This window comes from Chroicocephalus ridibundus, chromosome 4, assembly GCF_963924245.1.
Source record: "Chroicocephalus ridibundus chromosome 4, bChrRid1.1, whole genome shotgun sequence".
Lineage (NCBI taxonomy): Eukaryota > Metazoa > Chordata > Aves > Charadriiformes > Laridae > Chroicocephalus > Chroicocephalus ridibundus.
Window position 1 is genome coordinate 75209724 of NC_086287.1, and position 22136 is coordinate 75231859.

The following is a 22136-nucleotide window of genomic DNA, read 5'->3' on the forward strand; positions in this document are numbered from 1 at the left end:
ACTATTTGAATAGCAGAAGGCAGCAGCACTTCTGTGTTTGCATGAGGCTAACCAATTGCACGGGCAGCATAGGATTAGGCAGGCAAGAAGAATGAGCAGTAGATGAGGGAGGAAGAAGCGGACAGAGAAGGAGAATTCTCCATTGGGAAGATGCTGCTGGTGGTCGGTGCTGGGGAGCTGGGGGCTGGCGCCGGGGCTGGGAGCGGGGCAGCAGCAGGCTGCACCAGGTGACGGCCGCGCTGGCGGGAAGGCTTCCTCTCTGTCAGTAAATGTGACTCAGAAGAGCCCGGGGAACACCGACCAGCAGCACTCGTGTCGCTCTTAGTCACGCTTTAGTTGAAGTGTTGTTCACGGTGAGCAAGTAAATGTGGCAATGGCTTAAACTGCATATTTCAGTGGCACAACTGCCTGCATTAGGCCTGTTCAACAAAATACGAGAAGCCTTTCATTCGAAGGAGGGAAGCAAGTCACTTGTTTTGCGTTTTTGGAGAGCGTTTTTTTTTTTGAAGGACCAAATGTGACAGGCTATCGCAGCTGGTGAAACTAAGGGAGCTGCACCAAATGATGCTGGTGTAGTGATGCCTTCCACCAGCGGAGAATGTGGCCATCGTACTGTTTGGGTCGCGTGATAAGTAGAGGCCGAGATGCCAGCTATTCACTCTGTAAACATGAAATAAAAGTGTTGATACTAAAATGTCTTAAAAAAACTGCTAGCATGTTTCCCTCATCAAAGTATTGCTTTAAAATTTAAGTGTATCAACACTTTTAAGTATTTACCTGCAATATTTGTGTGCTTCTAGAAAGCAGCCTGCATGTGTACAGGCAGAGAAAGTAGAAAGCAGCCTCTGTTACTGTGACTGATAGAACTGACTGACCATCCTTAATTTCCTCTTGAAAATGCCATCAACTCACACTGTTTAACAGAATTGTTTATTTAGAGGAGAACTTGTGTTACTTTTTTTTTTTAATACAGGGGCACAATCATAAGTACCAATTTTCTCAAGTCTGCGTTATTGCTAACTTCACAGGTGCACCAAAGAAAAAAAAAGTATGCTGCAGTAAAACCCCAACTCTTAAGAAGTGTTAAAATGTGTGTTAATCTATAGATTAAATTGGGCTAGTGTGTTGTCATGTTATAAGTCTCTTTATTACAGAAAAGGCTAAAGTAAATGTTTCCGACATAAAAATACTGAGAGGAGATTTATTTGGAACTGATGTAACATACTCTGCCATCTCGCACTGTAGCCTTTCTCCCTAAAATCTTGATCCTGAAAATAGTTACAGAACAGGTTAACAGAAGGGAATTTCACAGGAAAGAAAATCTTTTTTTGGAAGAAGAGACACAAAATTGTTGCGTGACTACTCTGGCAGGCTTTCTTTGATGGTTAAAGTGATGTTGCAAAGCACTTCAGGGTGGAGAAGCAGAGCCAGAGCTCTGTGCCCCTCCAGAGAGGAGACTCTGCCCCACGGCCGGGTCCACGGCCCTCCTCTACGATTCCTGGCGGTTCTGGGGGGATTATTGAATTGAGGGGGAAAGAATGATTTTGATGTTAAAAATGAATGCATTGGTTATCGCTTGAAATGTGGAGTTTCTGCCTTAGAATTGGTTATCACAGAATCACAGAATGGTAGGGTTGGAAGGGACCTCTGGAGATCATCCAGTCCAACCCCCTGCCAGAGCAGGGTCACCCACAGCAGGTGGCACAGGAACGCGTCCAGGCGGGGTTGGAATGTCTCCAGAGACGGAGACTCCACCACCTCTCTGGGCAGCCTGTGCCAGGGCTCTGCCACCCTCAAAGTCAAGAAGTTCCTCCTCATGTTGAGAAGGAACTTTCCATGGTCAAGTTTGTGCCTGTTACCCCTTGTCCTGTCACTGGGCACCACTGAGAAGAGCCTGGCCCCATCCTCCTGGCACCCACCCTTTAAGTGTTCATAAGCATTGGTAAGGTCCCCCCTCAGTCGTCTTTTTTCCAGACTGAAGAGACCCAAATCCCTCAGCCTTTCTTCATCAGAGAGGTGTTCCAGTCCCCTCAGCATCTTGGTAGCCCTTTGCTGTCCCCTCTCCAGCAGTTCCCTCTCCTTCTTGAACCGGGGAGCCCAGAACTGGACACAGCACTCCAGGTGCGGCCTCCCCAGGGCAGAGCAGAGGGGGAGGATGACCTCCCTCCACCTGCTGGCCACACTCTTCTTGATGCCCCCCAGGATGCCATCGGCCTTCTTGGCCACAGGGGCCCATTGCTGGCTCATGGTCATCCTGTTGTCCACCAGGACTCCCACGTCTCTTTCCACAGAGCTGCTCTCCAGCAGGTCAGCCCCCAACCTGTACTGGTGCAGGGGGTTATTCCTCCCCAGGTGCAGCAGCCTACACTTGCCCTTGTTGAATTTCATAAGGTTTCTCTCCACCCAACTCTCCAGCCTGTCCAGGTCTCTCTGTATGGTGGCACAGCCTTCTGCTGTGTCAGCCCCCCCCCCCAGCTTTGTGTCACCAGCAAACTTGCTGAGGGTGCACTCTATCCCTTCATCCGGGTCATTGATGAATGTATTGAAGAGGACTGGACCCAGTACTGACCCCTGGGGAACACCACTTGTCACTGACCTCCAACTAGACTCTGTGCCCCTAATCACAACCCTCTGAGCTCTGTCTTTCAGCCAGTTTTCAATCCACCCACTGTCCATTCATCCAACCCACACTTCCTAAGCTTCCCTTTGAGGATGCTGTGGGAGATCGTGTCAAACGCCTTGCTGAAGTCGAGGTAGACAACATCCACTGCCCTCCCCTCACCTATCCATCCAGTCGTGCCATCATAGAAGGCTATCAGATTAGTCAGACATGATTTCCCCTTGGTGAATCCATGTTGACTACTTCTGGTAGCTTTCTTTTCCTCCACATGCCTTGAGGTGACGCCCAGAACGAGCTGTTATGGTCTTAGTCATGTTAATGCACTTAAGAAATTAACTGACGCGATAACTTCTCAGTCATTTTTTTGATCCTAAATGTGTATTTATTAATGCAGGCAAGAAGACAACAAGACCCTAGTCCTGGATCTAACCTAGGAAGCGGCGACGATCTCAAGCTACGTTAATCAACAGCGGCAGGCGCACCACGGGTCTGCACACATGCATTGCTTCTACTTGGCAAAGGATTTAATAAAAGACCAGAAACTGTGATAACTGGGTATACTATGGTCTGTTTCCTGACCTGCGGCAGGCAAAGTCACCATCAACTGCCATGGTTTGCACTATGTTTATGTTATAATACCTGCATTTCCCATTTTAAGCATGTAGCCAGTGGCAATTTGAAACTTTGTTTTTCTATGCAAACTTGTTTTTGTTGGCACTATTTTAGTGAAATGGAAACTTATGCAGCTATAAAACCATTTTTTCTCAACTGTAATAAAAATTGTCACTTAAAAATAGGTCAAGATATTACAGATTTAAAACTTCTTTTTTTGTTTGTGTTTTTTTTTTTTTTTTTTTGTAAACTGCTGGAAGCCAATGCATTCCAAGCTTAATTTTTTTAATATGGGCTTTTGGAATTTTGATTGTCCTTATTGTGCTCCTGCTTTATTTTAGATAACGCATTCTTATCTATCTTTCAGTTTTCTTTTTTTCCTAAATTTGCAAGACCTTCTTAAAACTGCTGACATTATTTTGCATTATTTCCAAGCTGAACCCAGTGAATCAGAGCTGTTGGAATCAGTTTTCAAACTGTGTGGGTTTGTAAATGTTACGGTTGCAGTATTCTTTTCACTGCTAACAATTCGTTGGTTCCACTTTTAAATGGCAAAATCTGAAAAATCTATATTTTCATGCATTAATGCGTTCTGCCCCGTTGTCTGTCTTAGATTTTACTCTGTACCAAGCGAGTTTGGGTGGTTGTTATAGCCCTGTATATAGTACTTTACTGAAACTCATCGGAAGTCGCAGGCTGGCTTCTGTTTTATTCAGGGATTTTTTTAAATAGTTGTTAAAAGGGATACTGCAACTCTACAGTCGGATCCAACAGCATGTTAAACTGGGAACAAAAGCGGTCGGCTGCCAAGCTGATACGTATTAAATCATGTTTAAGATAGCTGCTTTAAGTATATTTTATATCTTAGGCTTTTTGTAAAGTTGTGCTGAATGGTGAAAAGTTGAGATGAGGTTGTGTGCAGAAAACCTCATTACTGTGCGTAGGACACTTCTATTAAATCTTATGCAAATTAAAAGTACATTGCAGTATATATTGCATTTTCTAACAGGGTAAGATTTGGGGTGAGTTAATTTGTGTGAATTATCTTGATTTTATTTGGGGGGGGTGGGGCGGTGAACGGACTAGTTCCAAATTTTTCATTGCGTCCAATATTTGAAGAAAATTGACTGGAAATGTGATGTTATTTGGCTTCGTTAGCATGTGGTGCTTCCTGTACAGCCCGATTAATTAAAATGTCACTCCAATAACTTTTTAAAATAGGTGATCTGATTTCAGTATTTTAAGAACGATTTTGAAGGGAGAAAACTCTATGGTTAGAACAGTTAAATCTCTACTAAATTCTATAATTAAGATAACTACATTCCTCATTAAGGGCAAAACAATTGCTGCAAAAAGAGGTCTTGCAAAAATGTAAGCAGGTGTCAATGTGAAGGAGAATCTTTGTATGCTGATAATATGAATATTTAACATTGACTTAAAACTGTCAATAACTGTAAACTGTGAGAATGTCATCAAATAGAAATATTTTGCTACTTCAATTTCCATGCGATTCACCTGAAAGATAACCTTTTTCACTCTCTGGCCACGTCTCCTCCTCGCTCTTCTTCCCCCAAAGAAAGAATTTTTCTAAAGTGTTTCTGCAATGAGTTATTGAAGGGACGCCCGCACGCATCCCCGGCCTTGGATCCTCTCTGCCATCTGTGTATTTTTGATGGAATAGTCTGAAGATTTATTTTAAAAGGTTTTCCTAGCGTGTCAGGCGGTGGTTTTCAAGCATAAGTACACAGGAAATGAGGCTATCGGATATTAATGTTGCTCTCTTGGTGTAAATACTGAACTTTCCCTGTCATCATTTAGCATTCTGCTGCTTTCCATATCTTAATGCTGGCATTAAGATCACGAGCCCTTACCCTCTGCTGGTTAGCGCAGACTTTTTAAAGTGCATTTTAAGTTATTGATGCAATTTGATATTTTTCATAATTTCTATTTAAACTGAAGTTGCATCATCTTTTCTCGAATTCATCTCCTGTAAGAGTTGCCTTAAGCTACGAGATTGCTTTTGCTACTTTTTGTGTTGTATGTTTAACTTTCATAATAAACTTCTGTGTAGTGAAAACAAGGTGCTGTAAAAATTTTATTTCCGACCTCCTGCTTGTCCTGGGCCGTGTTTCTGGGGCAACTTCCCAACCTGTTACCTGTGGAAGGGCCGTGAGTGAAGAAATAGTGACATCCAGTGGTCACTTGAACCAGGGACTGTCCAGGAAAACTACTATAAGGACATAGATTAGGGAAAACAGGGATTTTACTGCCCTGAAACTCCTGTGGTGTTTTATAACTGCTATCCCCGGCTTACTCTGAAGGCGTCTATCTACTCAAGTAACCCGAAGAAATTCTCTTTTAATCTCACTGCGTTGTACCAGCCGCTCGTAGAAGAGCATTGTTTATTGGGCAGGTTTTTATAGCGGCCATCAAGCCTTGCTAATTAGGCTGCTGCGGCCGAGGAGGAAAACAGGGTAGTTTGCATGTTGAAATTGAGGAAACGGGCAAATGTGGTGAAGTATTGTGGGGAAAATATGAATGTTATGTGCTGCACCTGAGAACCTCGTCTGAAGCTGCTACGATTTGCAGTGGTATAACTCCAAATATCAACTATGGCCTGGTGTGGTGGTTACGGACGGAGATGAGGCCCAGGGCTGCTGCCAGCTGCAGGCTGCTCTGCACGGGCTTCGTGCAGAAGGTCAAAGCATCACCTTATCTCATACTTCTAAAATCTGACTAAGCAGCTCGGAGAGGGCCCGGTAACACCGGCGCTGGCTGTTACTTGTGGTTCTTCGGAAGACCCTCCAGGTTGGGAGGGAGGCAGCTTTTAGAACTTCCATGAATGCCAAACGGTGCCCCTCTGACTCTGCTCCTGGTGGCAGACGGTGTCTCCCTTGGCTACTGTAGGCTCCGCCGTCAAAGCGGCTCCTTCTGGAAGGCGTCTTTGAAGAGCGGTTGGTAAAGCCGTTAGATGAAGCCGTTAAATAGCTCGGGTCGGTTTACCCACGAGTTCATGGAATGATCTACTTTTCTGCCCAAGGTGCATCATGACACATAGATGTAGCACCTCATTCCTCAAGCCTTTTCCTGAGTGGGGGCATGGGAAGGACAGAGGCACTTTGCCCCCCAGCTCCTCTTGGATGGAGTTCGTCTCCTGGGCGCGTAAATAGCAGAGGGAATCCGAAAACCTTCTTGCATAAGGATTTTTAAAATGTGCCGATCCATTCCCTCAATGAGCATGACTCGGGGGTGGCCGGCTTCGATGTTGGAGTGAAAGACCGCTGGAAACACTGGAGCTTACTGGAGAAGGATGTTGGTGACCTGGAGGCCAACCGGAGCAGGCGAGGTATGGTCCCTTCTGTCTTGCCTTTGTCACCTCTTGCAATTACCCGGCCTCTTCCCGCTGTGGGAGAATCCCCAGGTGATACCTCTCTAGTCCGCTTTACTGGCGTTCCCAAAGCCTGGGTGAGGGGCTTTCCTACTCCCCCTGGAAGGATGGGGCGGCTCCCAGCTCTCCTGGGCCCCTGCCGAGAGCAGGGAACTGTGGAAATGAAACTGGGGGTGAAAAGGGCAGCGTTTCTGTTCCTGCAGGTGTCTGCTGTTTGTCTAATAATGCGCCCCGTTCAGGTCAGGGCTGGGAAGTTAAATGAAGGAGATGTGGTTTTCAAGAATGCCAAAATTGCAGGATCTGGGCAGGACTTCCATCTCTTTTTTTGGTCCATCATTAGGTGAGGACTCGCTCCATCACGGATGTATTTATGAATCCATCCTGCCTGCATAGAAACAGGACCAATTTCTGTAAAGTTAACGTTATTTTCTTGCCACGTTTCCAATGCAAATTGAGAGAGCGACAGAAATGGCTTGGAGGACGAGAGCTGCAGTGAGAAGTGGAGCCAACGTTTGCATGGGCGACGCTTCCCGTAGCTCATTTGCCTGCCATCCTGCCTTCTCCTGCCGCCCAGCCCAGAGCCCACCACATGCATATTCATCAGCCACCGCGCCCCGCTCCCAGCGCTCGGGGCTGCAGGGACTTCATTAAAGAGCTGTCTCAATTACAGGTTGAGAGAAGTGCATTTCCAGAATTGCCTCGGCCTCGTTTCTTAAAGCTCAGGAGCAAGGGAGAGGGGAGGAAAAAAGTTACGTGGGAGAGCGGCGTGGCACTGCTGTCACCCTGCTGTCACCCACCCGGGGGAGGGCCTGCAGGAGCGGGGAGAAGCTGGGGATGGGGATGGTTCTTGCTTAGCCTGGTGCTCGCTCGTCAGCAGAGCAGGTGAGGAGTTAGCTTGGAAAGCGAAAAATCCTTCTAGAGCTGGGGAAAAGAAGAAATTGGGAAGAAATTGTTTGCGGTGAGGGCGGTGAGCCCCTGGCCCAGGTTGCCCAGAGAAGCTGTGGCTGCCCCATCCCTGGAGGGGTTCAAGGCCAGGCTGGACGGGGCTTGGAGCAACGTGGTCTGGTGGGAGGTGTCCCTGCCCAGGGCAGGGGGTGGCACTGGGTGGGCTTTAAGGTCCCTTCCAACCCAAACCATTCTGTGATTCTGTGATATTTGGGATGCTCGACCCTGCACGCAGGCTGGCCGTGCTGCAGCTCCAGGTCCTTTGCTCCAGCTGTGTTTGAGGACTGGGAGCTGTGGCGAGGATTAGGAAGGGAGGGACGGGCCGCGTCGCAGCACAGACGGCTCCTGAGCTGCCCAGCGCTCGCCTCCTGCTCGGGCCGGAGCTGCTGGTGCTGCTGAGAAGCCCCCGAGCCCCTTCCCAGCAGCGACGGCCCCGGCGGATGCTCCCACACGGGGAGAGGACAGATCCTCTTTTTGGTTCTGCTTTCGGTTCCTCTCGGCAGAGCGTGTCTGGCGTGTGACCGCCGGGACCTGGTGTCGGTGGCCCCGCGGGGCGTGTGACCCTCCGAAACCACCAACCCCACCAAGGTGCTTTATTCATCATCTGCTTCGGACCTTCCAGCGCCTCAACCTCCGCTCCTGCACCTGGGGTGGGACGGGGCCGCGGGGCACCGCGCTGCAGAGCCGGACTGGAGCGAAGGATGGAAAGCGATACCCTGGGGTCCGGGAGGGTGGGAGGTGACTGGGAAGGGTGGGAAAGCAGGGTCTGTGGGAGGGACCTGGCTCTGGCTGGTCCCCTCTGGGCAGGGAGGGATGCTGGCCACCCCTCCTGCCTCTCCCGGAGCTGCCGGCTGTAGCGGGACCTCTTCTCTTGCCAGCAAACTCAGCCTGTGCCCTGCTACCATGAGCTCATGGGACACTTTTAATAGACAGTGGGCCCTTTGAAAAGCTGTCCTGGTCACTCTACTGACCGTCCGCCACCCTCTCAATGTCCCGTCCCGCGTTCCAGTGCTGCAGCCCCGCGGCTCAAGCTGGTGGCTTTAACAGAGCAGCGAACAGCAGACATTTCCCACCCGCCGTTTGTCTCCCCGGCACATGGCGCGGGATTTGCCCCCCCCCACTACCTCTTGCTCCAAAGAAAATACTGCTGATAGAATCGTAGACTGGTTTGGGTTGGAAGGGACCTTGAAGATCATCTAGATCCAACCCCCCCTGCCCTGGGCAGGGACACCTCCCACCAGACCAGGCTGCTCCAAGCCCCGTCCAGCCTGGCCTTGGACACCTCCAGGGATGGGACCTTGATGGCCAGCAGTGGTAGAGGGTTTGCATGGGCCCCATTGGCGTGGCTCCGTGGCGGAGCAGATTTTCAGTGTTTTTCACAGCTTTTCTCCACCTGGGCTGGATGCCCTGAGACAGCGGCAGCAAGCCCAGATGTTGGCTTGGGGGCAAAACCGATCCTTTGGTTGGAAAACTGATCTTTTTGGGTGCAAGGCCCCTTCTTGCCGGGTTGGGCCGGGCTGGCGGTGGGGGGCTCTGCACAGCCAAGTCCCCGCTGGCAGCACAGGTGGCAGCATGGGGAGGGAGCACGTCCTCCTCCCGGCTCCCCAGGGGACTGCAGGGCAGCAGGGCGGGGGGTCCCACAGCCAAGAAAAACCAAGAACGGGACCGAAACGTACCTGTGGCCATGGGGAAGGCAGTTTCACGCGCTGCTCCCCGAAACCCGGTGCTGCAGGGACCGGGGTGGCCCCAAACATCATTTAACGAAGTTGGGCCGCGGGGAGGAATTTCCAGCCCCGTGTGTGTTGGAGCAAGTAATTCCCAGTGCAAAAGGGAGAGGCTGCGAAGGGGCTGGGGGCTGGGAGCCAGCAGTCATGAGCAGCGCTTTTGTGTTCTCCATGGCTGCCTGCGAGCGCCATTCCAGTCGCGCTGCCCGTCTGCCAGGAGTCGGGGACAAAGCGGGCAGCTGGAGATCTCCAGGGGCTCTGGGGGGGGCTCCGGCACCCGCACCGCTGCTCTGACTCAAATCCCGATAAATCATGAAAATGCTGGTGCAGGGGCTGCCCCCTCTGCCCCCCTCCTCTGGGGGCCTTGCCCCACAGCTCTGCCCCATGGCCCATCCTCCTCGCCCGCTCTGAAGCTCAAACATCCCTTTTGGAAACGTCTCTGGAGGCGAAGCTCAGCTCCGGGTGGGAGCCCTGCCACGCGCACAGCACTCCTGCCTCCCGGAGCCCTTGGCATAAGGGGTGTGTGGCATTCTGTTCTGGGCTCCCCAGTTCAAGGACAGGGAACTGCTGGAGAGGGGACAGCAAAGGGCTACCAAGATGCTGAGGGGACTGGAACACCTCTCTGATGAGGAAAGGCTGAGGGATTTGGGTCTCTTCAGTCTGGAAAAAAGACGACTGAGGGGGGATCTTATCAACGCTTATAAACACTTACAGGGTGGGTGTCAGGAGGATGGGGCCAGGCTCTTCTCAGTGGTGCCCAGGGACAGGACAAGGGGGAACGGGCACAAACTTGGACATAGGAAGTTCCACCTCAATGTGAGGAGGAACTTCTTGACTTTGAGGGTGGCAGAGCCCTGGCACAGGCTGCCCAGAGAGGTGGTGGAGTCTCCGTCTCTGGAGACATTCCAGCCCCGCCTGGACGCGTTCCTGTGCCACCTGCTGTGGGTGACCCTGCTCTGGCAGGGGGTTGGACGGGATGATCACCAGAGGTCCCTTCCAACCCCTGCCAGTCTGTGATTCTATAGAAACCCATCCTTTACTTTTTTTTACAAAAACCTGTGCTGTAATTTTTTTTTTTTTTTTTTACAGAAACCCCGTGCTCTGCCCCAGGGTGAATTTTCCCAGGAGTTTTTAATGTGCGTGTAAAGCTGCACACCCCTGGCCGGGCAGCAGCCGAAGGAGGGACGCTGCAGCCAGCGCCTGGCTGGAAGGACTGTCCCCCTGCACCGGCTGCAACGCCGGCGGCTCCGCCTTGACCGATCCAGGAAGGTCCAAAGGCCCCCCACCTCCACCGGCAGCTGGGCTGCCCACGCGATGGTGTCTCCCAGGCTGAACCACCCCGGGGAGGAAAGAGAAACCAGCCCAGCTGTTTGTAATGAAGCTGAAGCCAATTTAGATCTAGCCCTGCATGAATCAGAGATCGTAAAACATATCCGGAGGGGCCAGGTGCTGCGAAATGCGCTCCATCGCGCCGGCCGTGGCGCGGGGAGCGCTGCCGCCGCACTTGGGCAAGGCAGAGGAGCTGCTGCCGTGTTATAACAGCCCCTCCTGCCCCAGCTGCTACGGCTGCTCCCTTTCCTTCTCACAAACGCTTCATCCTTATCCACCCAGCCCCTCTCCCCGGCCTCTGCCCTTGTCCCCTGCGAGGGGCAGGGGCCGTGCTGGCTGCTGCTCTTCCCGGTCGGCGTTTAACATTAGGTCTTGGCATCTTTGGGGCAAGCGCTGGGAGCCTCCCATTTCTGCCCTTCTCTCCACACCAAGCACGGCGGGAAAACACAAGGGGAGGTTTTGCAGCTGTCAGGTGCCCGAATGTGGGATGTGGGAAGTGATATGGCCACCGCGGTCCCGATTGAGCAAACCGCGTGCCAGAGCCTCACCGTGCTCTCCTTCCTTCCCGGCCAAGACCAGAATCACCTTGAAAATCTTTATTCTTGGTGTCTGCGTGGCCACCAGCCCAGTGTACCCTGGGGGCCAGCGGGGAGGAGGATGCTCTCCCAGACCACTCAAGCCCCAGCCCACGGGAGGAGGGATGCTCTCCTGGACCACTCAAGCCCCAGCCCACGGGAGGGGGATGCTCTCCTGGACCACTCAAGCCCCAGCCCACGGGAGGGGGATGCTCTCCTGGAGCACTCAAGCCCCAGCCCATGGGAGGGGGATGCTCTCCTGGACCACTCAAGCCCCAGCCCGCGGAGGCTTTGGGGACAAGGCTCACAACACGCTGGAGGCTTCAAGTGTGCAGGTAACCAGTTGGTTGGAAAAAAAGGCTTTTTCTGCCCCTCAACTGCCCCTCGGCTGCAGCGTCCGCGGGCAGAGCAGCGGGGCAGCTCCTCAGCTGCTGAGGCTGCACATTCTGCCCGTGTTAGCCTTGGCCGCCGCTCCGGCTGGGTTCTGGGTGATGGAAAATATCCCGGCAGGGCATGTTTAGTGCAGGCGAGGCGGGGAGAAGCGCTGAGCCAGGGATAAACGGAGCCAGGGCTGTCCTCTGGGAACAGGCAGGCTCGGCACTGCCAGCCCCTGCCCGCCCGGGGACCCCTGAGGTGGGTGACGCGAGCTGGGGCCGGGCGTGCTGCCCACCCCACTGGGACTCTCGGCACACTAAGCTCTGGGTTGTGGAATAAATCCCCTTGGAGAGGTGGAATAAATTCCCCTGGAGAGATGGGGTAGTCTCCACGCTTCACCCAGGAGCACAAGCAAATCCCCGCCTCGCTCTGCAGCCGGTGGAGCTGCAAACGCTGTTTTGGAACTGTGTCTAACTGCGAACCCGAAGCTTTTCAGCAGGAAAAGCACCTCCAAAAAAAAAATTGGGAGCAACTTCAGAGCTTTACAGCAAATAGTTTTTCCCCCACTGAACCCGCGCTGCCAAGCCTGGGGTCCGTTTCCAGGGCGTTTTCTTGGGAAGCCGCAGGGCAGAGCCGGGATTCGTGTCGCTGTTAAGTCTCCTCGGGAGAGGGCAGCTCTTTCCCACTTTTCCTTCGCCGCTTTTCCCCACGCATGGCTGCAGCCCCGCGTTTTGGGTCCCTCCTGGTAGCTTTCTGCATTTTTTTTCCCCTTTCCTTTGACCGGCCGGATTGCAAAGCCCAGCACTTCTCCACTAATGTCTCCCCGCAGAGGTGTGGAATTTAGGAGAATCAAGTAAAAACGCAGTAATTCCCTCCGGCTGCTGATCCCACCCCAAAAAGTGATGGCATCGCAAGCCTTTGGGTAGCGGGGAACCCGGATCACCTCTGATGGATGCACCCGCTGCCCTTCCTTTGGTCCAAAACATTAACAACTGAGCTAGTCCTTCAAAAAAAAAAGTGATTTTACTTTTCAGAAAGCCACACATTGCTTCCTGAGCCCTGGCCTCGGGTATTTTCCAAGAATTGCTCCATAATCTGCAGAGCTGAGCCCTTGCCTCGGGTATTTTCCAGGAATTGTTCTATAATCTGGAGAGTCAGAAGGATATTTCTTTTTTTTTTTTTTTAATATTCGATTTCTAACTATTTTCCCCCCGGTTCTCAGAGCTGGAGACTCCTAAAATGATGGTGCTTTGCCCAACCTGCCTTGAAAATGCCATCCCGCCTGGTGTCACGCGCTGGGGGGGTTTGGTTTTGGATGTCTCCATTGGTCTCCGCTCCTGCCCTCCGCCAGCCCCAGCCGGGGGTAACGCCTGGTCCATGGGGGACACGGGCAGTGCAGCTCCGTCCCCAGCATCCCCACGGGCACCGGCTTCTCCCGGCCCCGGGACTGATCCAGAGCACAGAGGGGTCCAAAAGGGAAAACTTCTCCGTGTCCTCGGGCAGCTCGCTGGGGCTGGCCGCGTTAGCGGCAGAACTGGTGCTGGGGGAGCCGGGGTTGTTTTAGAACCACTGTCTTGGCTGTGCAAAACCACCAACCAACCCACTGCAGAGCTTGGCCTCTCCGGGCAAGGAGAAAGCCAGGGGAGGGTTGGATGGGGCTTGGAGCAACCTGGTCTGGTGGGAGGTGTCCCTGCCCAGGGCAGGGGGTGGCATTGGGTGGGCTTTAAGGTCCCTTCCGACCCAAACCATTCTATGGTTCTGTGATTCCGTGACTTGGGATTTTTTTTTTCTTTATTTGTCAGCCAGTGGAAGGAGAGCTGTGGTCTGAAAGGAAACCAGCCCCTCTGGGAATCCTGCCCTGGGTGCATGGGGGGCGTTCTCCTGCGCCGGGGGAAGCCGAGCTGGGGCCCGGTGGTGGGCATGGACGGCGGAGGTGCTGTGTCCCCAGCCACGCCAGCGCTCGCTCTCCCTCAGGAGAGGGATGCCGCAGTGGGATTTTCCGCCAGCTGGGATTTCCTGAGCCCCGGGACCTCCCCGCTCCCCCCGGGGGGGGTCACAGCCGGCAAACAGAAACCACCCAACGCGTCTGCCTCCGGTGCCACTGCCCTCGCCTGCCCCCCGGCAGCTTTCCTCTGCCCTCCCAGGTATTTGGGGGGTGTATTTTAATCTCAGGGACATGGAAGGGGCTGGCAGGCTCCCTGCGTGAGGGCTCCCTGGGTGAGGGCTCCCTGTCAACAAGCCAGTTATTATTTTAAAGAGCGAAGCCCCAGCGCGGTGAGGACGGCAGCTCCGAGCCCTTCTCTGCCTGCGGCGGGGGCTTGGGGTGATGGCTGAAAACGGATGGCAGGGTAGAGGGTCACCCAGGCATCAATTAGCTCCGGATTTATTTTTTCCCCGGTTTTATTTGGCATTTTTTTCTCCTTCCTTTCTAATCTCCGAACTCACGCAGGGAATTCAGCCCGTACTTCCCATATTCTTTTTCGAAGGCTACTGAATTTTCCTTTTCTCGAAAGCCCAGCCCGTTGCGTCCCCCGGTTTGCAGCGCTGGGCGGTCGAAGGGCATCGCCCCACGCAGGAGTGAGGGGGAGAAGAGCCTCTGCAAAGCCTGGCAGATCTGCATCCACCCTTTTTCCATCCAGCATCCCAATCCAAGGGCTGTGGGCATCCTGCGCCTGGGTAAAAGTGGGTGCTGGGGTGTCCTTCCTGTCCCATTAAATAAATGGGGCGCACAAGATGGGTATTCCTTCTCTCAAGTATGTTCCTTATGGATGTCACCATATATATATATACACACACACACACTAATGTCAATATATATATATATATTTTACATATATATGTGTGTGTGTATATATATATATGTATATATATATGTATGGTGAGTTGGAGCACTGCAGGTGGCTCACGATGAAGGATCAGCCGGTGCTCCCGGGAGAGGAAAGGCTAATTTCTCTTTTTTTGAGCCACTAAAGACTTGTCAGTAAGTGAGGGGAAAAAAATTGGCAGCACCTCTGCGCTTTTCAGCATATTAAGATGTCACCGTGCTTAGGTTATTTTTTTTTTTTTTTTTAAAAAAAAGCAAGCGAGGCATGAATAATAAATAGAGCACTGTGCAGCTGACTTCAAGGGAAAGCTAATTTCCCCAGGGCTCGCTCCACGCCGCATACGTTAAAATCTGGCCTCGTTTGACAGCCCCGTGACCTGGAGAGAGATGCTGAGGACGGCGGGACGGAGCTTTGTGTTTCAGTGCCGTGATTGCCCCTCGCCAGCGACAGCTCGGGCTGCCCGTGGAAACAGAGGTGCGACTGCGCCCGCTGGTATTTATACACACTGCTCCTTAAAGGAGCTGTTTGAAAGGACAATGGATACGGCTTTTCTTGGCAGCTGGCTTGGAAGCGGTGCGCGGGCAGCCCGCACGCGTTGGGTTTTAGGGAGCAGAGCACGCGGAGTGTCCGACGTGAACGCGTGGCTGCTGGTGGGAAGGAGAGGCAGTGGAAAAACCTAGCAGGAATTTTGGTTTTCTCTCTCTTTCTTTTTTTTTTTTTTAATTTGAGCAACTAACTTCTGCAGTTATCTGCATGAGGGGGTTTCTTAAACGGTGTCTTCCACCCTGCTGCGGGATATTCTGTGCGATGGATGTTCTCTGCCGTGGATATTTTGTGCCACGGATATTCTGTGCCACGGTGCTGGCCTGCGGCAGACCTCCCGTGGGGTGTGGTGGGCACATGGGATGGGGCGCGTGGGCAGCACCCGATGGTGGGGTCAAGCCGCGACCGAGCATCACCGCCCCGAGGGATGCAGCAGAGGAGAGGGGACGGGAGATGGGTATCGCCCGAGGGGAGGTTTTTCTGCTACCACCCTCCAATAAACGTGGGAAAAGTGCTTCTCCCACTGCTCCCTGCCCCTCCTGGAGCCTCGACCTGCCAGCAGAAGGAATTACAGCCACTTCCAAAGCCTCTGGACCCTCTTGGCTTTCCCATCCCTTGTGCAGCCCCGCTCCAGGGGACGCATCACTTCACGTGAGGCTGCCACCAGCCCGTACCCTTGGGGTTTGTCACATTTATTTTTAATTCCCTGCCTTACGTTGGGCAAGGCTTGACCTGCTGCCGCTCATCTTGGATCAAGCTTCCGCTGTATAAATGGGTGATGGCCCGACGCGGGGTGCCCAAGGTGGCGGCGGGGGGGAGGTGGCAGCATCTCAGCATCTTGGGAGAGCTCCGTTATCCTCGTTCATTGCGTGGATGCCAGCTGCTTCCACCCGGGGGCTTCTGGGGTCTTCCTCCTGGGTCTGAGCAAAGCAGGTTCGCGTACGGCGACCACCACCCCAGGGGAAAGGTTGGACTTCTTGAGGGGAAAAAAGCTGGGGATTTGGCTACCGCAGCCCCTGGGGTGGCCACCTCCCCCTGTTTTCTCGAATAACATTGCAAGGCCAATGACCTCGTTTAGACTTTCTTCCTCACTGAGTCATTCCTGAGTGTGTTCGGGTAACTTCGCTCGTGCCACTGACTAATTCTGTTTGGCTCCTTCCCCCACCCCGGCCTTTCAACCGGAAAAACTGGATACAACTGGGTTGGTTTGGGTTTGTTGTTGTTTTTCTTTTTTTTTTTTTAATCCTGAGCTTACCGTGGCGGGCTGCGACACGGCGTAATTAGGGCTGGTGCTGTGGGCCTGACACTCGTCTGCAGACAAGGACAGGGGGTGGCAGTGGGACTGTCCCCCCCGACACCCCGGGCAGCGCTCACCCACCGAGGCGGGACTCGAACCCGCATCTCCCCCTCCCCAGGCCGCCACCTTCCCCTCTCCCCCACGGTTTGGGGGCGGGGCGCACCGCCCCTGGCCCCGCCCCCTTCCCCGCCCCGCGCGCGGGCTCGCCTGACGACAGCCGCAAAGCACTTTTTCAGCAGCCGCAAGTGAGGTGAGTCGCAGCCCCGCCGCGCCGGGGGGGGGCTACAACTCCCCCACCCCACCCCCCTCCCACCCAACTCCCCTCCTCCGCCGGACCGGGGCCGTCCTCGGTGCCTCCGGGCCCGGCGACGAGCCTCTCTTCCCCCGGGGGGGACGGCTGCCCAAGCGTTGTGGAGGGCCCGGGTAGGGCGGTGGGGGGTGGCGCGGGCGGCGGGGCCGTGAGGCGATGGCGGGGGCGGGGGGGGCCTGTCCGCTGTGGTGCCGGTGCCCGGGCTCGGCGGGCTCCGGTGTGACTCAGCGCTGTCCGCCGGTGGGGCTGGGGGGACAGCGGGGCGCAGGTTGGCAGCTTCTTTCGCTCCCGCTTCCCTCAGAGGTCCGGCCCTGCCACCGGGTGACCCGCCGTGCCAGCCCGCGGCCTCCGCGCTACCTGAGCCAATGCTAGATCTGGAGGTGGTACCCGAGCGGTCTCTGGGGAACGAGCAATGGGAGTTCACCTTGGGTAAGTCTCTTTCTGTGTGTGTGTGTGTGTGTGTGTCCCCGAGCTCGCCAGGCTGCCCCGTGTGTGTGAGTGGGGGGGGAGGTTCTCATCCCCTCACAATCGTAAGGTTTGTCCCAGCGCTTTCAGGGAGTCACAAGAGTGAAAGGGAGAGAGAGTTAAAGCTCACCTTTCTCTATCACTAAAAATACTAGTATATGAGCTTCGAGGATTCCCTTATGGCATATAGTGGCACGGTTCACTTTTGCACACCGAGTTGTGCTTTGTTTATCAGCTTGTGTGCTTGCTTCTACTCACCTTGTTTTTGCTTTGCCATCTTAGACTAGGAATTTCTTTAACTAACTCCGAAAAGAGGAGGCATGAACGTACTTACTGACTGTCACCTGAACGTATGTCAGGTGATACCAGCATCTTCAACTGCGTGCTAATACTTAGCATAGATATTGTGCTTTTCTGTACAAACCCTTCGTAAATATCAGTAGCTGAGTTTCACAATTTATTTGTGTCATTGCTGGGTTGCGTCATTATAGTGGCGAAAGTAAACTTTTGAGAGGTTTTCTCAGGGTTAGATAACAGGTATTTCTTCTCCCTATGATCTTATTTTTTCATCTCTCTGAGAGGTCCTTCCTTACCAGTCATTGCTCTATTTACTGCAGTGAGAAAGAACTTTCCCCCAGCTGATGGAAATTTGGCTGGTGCTCAGCTCAGGGCACTTAAATGTAGCTCAGATGGTATGGATTCTTCGGATGACCTGTGTTTTCAAGCAGATATTGGTAGTCCTTAAAACTCTCAGAAAATACTGATGCATTTTCCAAGCGATTGTTTGGGATATCAGCACTGGGCTCTTTCTCTCAGGTTCCCATCTTTGCTGTTGCTCTGTCTAAAGCCCAGTTAATGGTAGTAATAGTTTGGCTAATGTAAACAGGGCTCTGCAGGGCAGCTGCCAGAACTTGAGTTACACTTCTGCTGCTGCTGTTGTCACCTGTGACAGCAGGGGGACAGAGTGTTCCTTAAAAGCACTGTTACACAGCTTCCGTGAACTTGGGTCACACCAAAGGAGCGGTACTGTGACATGGAGCTGTTTATATGAAACCCATCAAACACAAAGGGCTGCTTATGCTACTGTGGATTCAGAGTCAAGTACAACTGGATGGTTACAGGGAGAGCTAGAATGGCTTTTGGAGGCTAATTATAGTACCTCAGGTCCCACCCTTTGAAATCTGGTGACCTCCTTGTACCGCTGGCATGTTACTGTGCTCTCTCAGCTCTGCGTGGCCTTTCGTGGTCCTTTAGTGCCTGTATTACCTGAAAAGAAATGCTGTCTTGAATTACATACCCTGACGATCTTTGAAATGCATAGTACTGGTTTCCCCCATCCTTCTTAAAAAAACAAACAAACAAAAAAACAAACCCCCGAAAAAACCCCCAAACCACAAAAAAAGGGAAGAGAGACCCCCAAAGAAGTCCATTAGTGCAATCTCACGGTTAAAATTATATACTGGGTCTCTGTGTATGTGTACACACTCACAGACGTGCATGGATGTGAGAGGGAGGAAACTCAGCTGCAATTCTTGGAGTAAACATAGACACCACGTGATGTGTCTAATATATAATTAGCATGACCTGCTGGTATAGAGCAGGAGGCTGACTAAGGTATTAGGATACTTAACTTTGTCCTGCGCTCGCGATATTGTATGAAAATTGTCCCTGCTGATAAAGCTGGTTCAGCTGTGTTAGTGGTAACGCGGCTGGAAGCGCCGGTGTAAATGGGATTCTCGCTGCCAGTGGTATTCTACTCGTGGTTTGTTTAGATCTGCTCTTAGCAGAACGAATGGCAGTATTCCTGAACTGCTGCTGACTCTGGCTCCCAGCGGTGTGCCCACAATGGAGATGACTGAGGGGAAATGCCAGGAAAATTTTTTACATGAGTTTTTGGATCCTGTTTCTGGCTCCAGTGTTGACTCACTGTGTGACCAGAGCATAAAAAATTTAACCAAGGCTGAGTTTTGTGTTCAATTAGATACCTGTGTCACTGCACCTCTTGGGCTACATTCCTGCTTTTTACCAGAGAACAATTAAATACTTGTTCTGTAGTGCCTATAGCTGTATTATTAGCGTTTAAGATGTATAATTTCTAAGGCATACTTGCATTTCTCTTGCTTTTTATACTTTCTTTTCCTACTAAGTTTCACTTCTCTTTGTTTAATGTGTTATGATTCATCTTCTCTTGGATTTTCTTGTATTCTTCTCTTTTAATCTTTATTCACTCCTCTACCCTCCCCTTGAAGGCCCATAGTCTAATGCTTCAAGCCATTTTGTCCATGACCAGTGTATGTGAGAGGATCGTCTTGTGTCGCTCGTATCACTCCAGCATTTAGAAAAGGGAAAAGTCTGTGATAAGGAAGACCTAGCACTGGTCTTTGTGGGTGTTGTTTGCCATGGCTCGCGTTGGGTGATTGTCTGATGTGCTGGAAACCACGTTTGCTTCCCCATTCCCCCTGACTGGTGAGCAGGGGAAAAAGAATTCTTTGTTTTTCTCTTTGACTGTGAAGGCTGACGAATGTTGAGGAAAAGAGGGTGGTGTGTGTGTGTGTGTGCGCGTGAGAAGGGTGGAGAAAAATAACCCAGTTTCTTTCCTCCTCCTTTGGCTCTCTGCTGATGGAGGCACAGAGAGGATACTGGCTCCTCCACACGTGTTTTAGGTTCTGCGGGCTGTTCTTGGAGAACTTAAGTTGCTACTCGCAGCTGCGTGGCAAAACCTGCTTGATTCTCGGTTGCTGAAAGCTAAACAGAATCAGTCCATGTCCATTTGTTCGCAGCTTGAGAAAGCTCTGAGTAAGAGAGTCACATGAGCCATTTGTTTGCACACTTACCAGCCCAAGATTGCATCAGTTTACATCGGACGACAAACTGAACTTCGTGTTTGTGTGCACTTTTTTTTAACTACATGCTTTTTTACTGAAAACTGTCCCTACTTCTGACGCTTGCCATTGGCATATAGATTCTGCCAGCTTGTTCCCTGGCTTTCCTTCAGCCTTTGCCACTTGTTTGTTTTTGTTTGTTTTTTTTTTTTTTAAAAGCTAACGGTCTTACCTCTGCAAGTCTCCTAGAAATACTGACTTTGAAAATTGGTTTTAAACTTTTAAATCATCTTTACTTTTTTTTTGGAATTGCAGCTTTTGCTAGGTTAAGAAATGTAAAATTTTCACAGCAGTGTCTTTGATCTTAGCTTCTTGCTGTTATTTATGTTTCTGTTCCGTTTTAAAATATTATCTAATACATAATAACTGTCTTTAAAACTCAACTGCTTAGACTACAAAGCAACTGCTATTTCCTAGATAATAGGAAACAGTGCTTCTCTATTGTGGCTCTGTGCATTTTAATTTTATTACCGTTATTAAAATAATAACTGTTCTGTTTGATTTTTATATCATCTTCTGGTGTATATTTTCTAGCTGCAAAACCGGAATTGTTTTCAGGATTATGGGCTAATGTGAAAAAAACAGTTTTGCAGAAACATTTGTATGTTGTATTTACAAGTTGAAACACTGTAGTTCCAATCTCTAAGACTGTTTTGCCAAAACTTTATTTCGTAACTGCAAAAAAGCTGCAATGTATGGGCGCAACAGGCACGTAGTTTAGTGTGACAGTGAAAAGACTTTTTTTTTTTTAGCATTATGCTAATATTACATGAAAGTAGTCCCTATGGTGATCTACTTGTGTGTGTGGAATATATATATACACACACACATATATATATGTATGTATGTACACACTCACACACATATGGAGAGAGGGAGGGAATTATCTCAGTTTGGTACTGTAGATAATGTCTAAAAGCTGCTTTCGAACATGATGTCTGGTCTGAGTTTGAGAGGTGTAGCTAGTAACAAAAACTTTCAATGCCTGAACTGGTACCTAAATAAAAGTGTAGATCCCGTGGTAAACTTTCCCTAATCAAGACAACTTTCTTAACATTTAAAAAAGTAGAAATAGAAAAGAACAGGGAATTGAAATGTCAGATAACTAATCTAAATTGACTTGCAGCAATTAGTAGGGAAATAAAACTTCACAATTAAAAGCTCATAACCTCTCTTTATAACTGCCTGTTTTGAGTCCAAGAATACAATCACATTTCATTTGGAAAGGCAACAAAGGTTTTAAGTGTGATAAAGGATGAGATGGCGCGGTGCTATTCTTTCCGCAGAATCAGCTGTTTTCATTGCACTTTCAAAAATTTATAGCCATAAAGATAAGATATACACTAAAGGGGGGGGGGGGGAAAAAGCACCCTTGAAATCATGTTAGAGGGTGAATGACTATTAAGTGTGTTACTTCAGTTGAACCAAACTGTTTAGTATGTTTATCTTGTCTGTAAACTGAGAAGATAAAGTTCCTTCCTTGACACAAATGTAGCGGTATCGGCAGCTCATGCAGCCTGGTAGGTCTGAAGAGAGTCGTTGCTCCGTTTTAATATTTGTGTCTATCTTGTATGACTGCTCAGTAGTTTATCAAGCCTGATAAAGGGTATGCCATAAAATGCAGTCCAGGAGCCTACTGCCTGTGTGTGAGAACGCTCTCGGCAGCGCTAGTGGTGTTTGGTATGGGCTGTTTTATCGGTTATTGGATTATTAACCCCAAGAAGCAGAAAATTTTGCACGTGGCTTGTAGAAAGATCTGTGCTTTTTCTGCCTGAACTTTGCAGCTTAATTCTGTAGCTGGAGGTGCTTTTCTTTCACGTATGCCTAACAAACTGGTAGATAAACAATGACTTTTCTGTTTCAAAGAACAGGTCTGCGCTGATACCATGAGTCAAGTAGGCTTATTTGTTGATTGCATACCTTTCTGTTGTAATGTACTGTTTGCTGATGGTGGCTCTGTTACCTCATCTGTAACCTTTCTGTTTTAAAAAAAAAAAAAAAAAATAGTTAGCCAGTCTCCGAACTGAAGAAATGCAACTGTTTTTATTTACAGGAATGCCGTTGGCTCAGGCTGTAGCAATTCTTCAGAAGCACTGTCGCATTATCAAAAACGTCCAGGTTCTCTACAGTGAGCAGGTGAGTGGTGCGTCATCTGGCCGGGTCGTACACTTCACTGTGTCCAGAATTAAGGCATTAGGGGGTATTCTGATGCTGTGCCGTGCTAACGTATGTATTGGATGAATTCT

General features: G+C 50.8%; 2 protein-coding genes across 6 annotated transcripts in view; both read left to right on the forward strand.

Moving 5' to 3' along the window:
- Positions 1-5303, forward strand: part of CBFB (core-binding factor subunit beta) — a 44950-nt gene extending 39647 nt beyond the window's left edge. For both annotated transcript variants that reach the window (XM_063334227.1, XM_063334226.1), the window contains exon 6: positions 3015-5303. In XM_063334227.1, coding sequence (XP_063190297.1) covers positions 3015-3037 — 23 coding nt within the window. In that variant the 3' untranslated portion in view covers positions 3038-5303. The remainder of the gene's footprint in view (positions 1-3014) is intronic.
- An 11132-nt stretch (positions 5304-16435) lies between these two features.
- PHAF1 (phagosome assembly factor 1) overlaps positions 16436-22136 on the forward strand; it is a 36271-nt gene continuing 30570 nt past the window's right edge. For 2 of the 4 annotated variants that reach the window (XR_010070957.1, XM_063334231.1), the window contains exons 1-2: positions 16682-16972; positions 21944-22026. Coding sequence is in view for 3 of the 4 variants with exons in the window: in XM_063334231.1 (XP_063190301.1) it covers positions 16909-16972; positions 21944-22026 (147 nt within the window). In the remaining variant the exon portion in view is untranslated. Of the gene's footprint in view, positions 16484-16542; positions 16657-16681; positions 16973-21943; positions 22027-22136 lie in introns of those variants that run through there. The other 2 variants (XM_063334228.1, XM_063334229.1) reach the window with 2 other exon arrangements.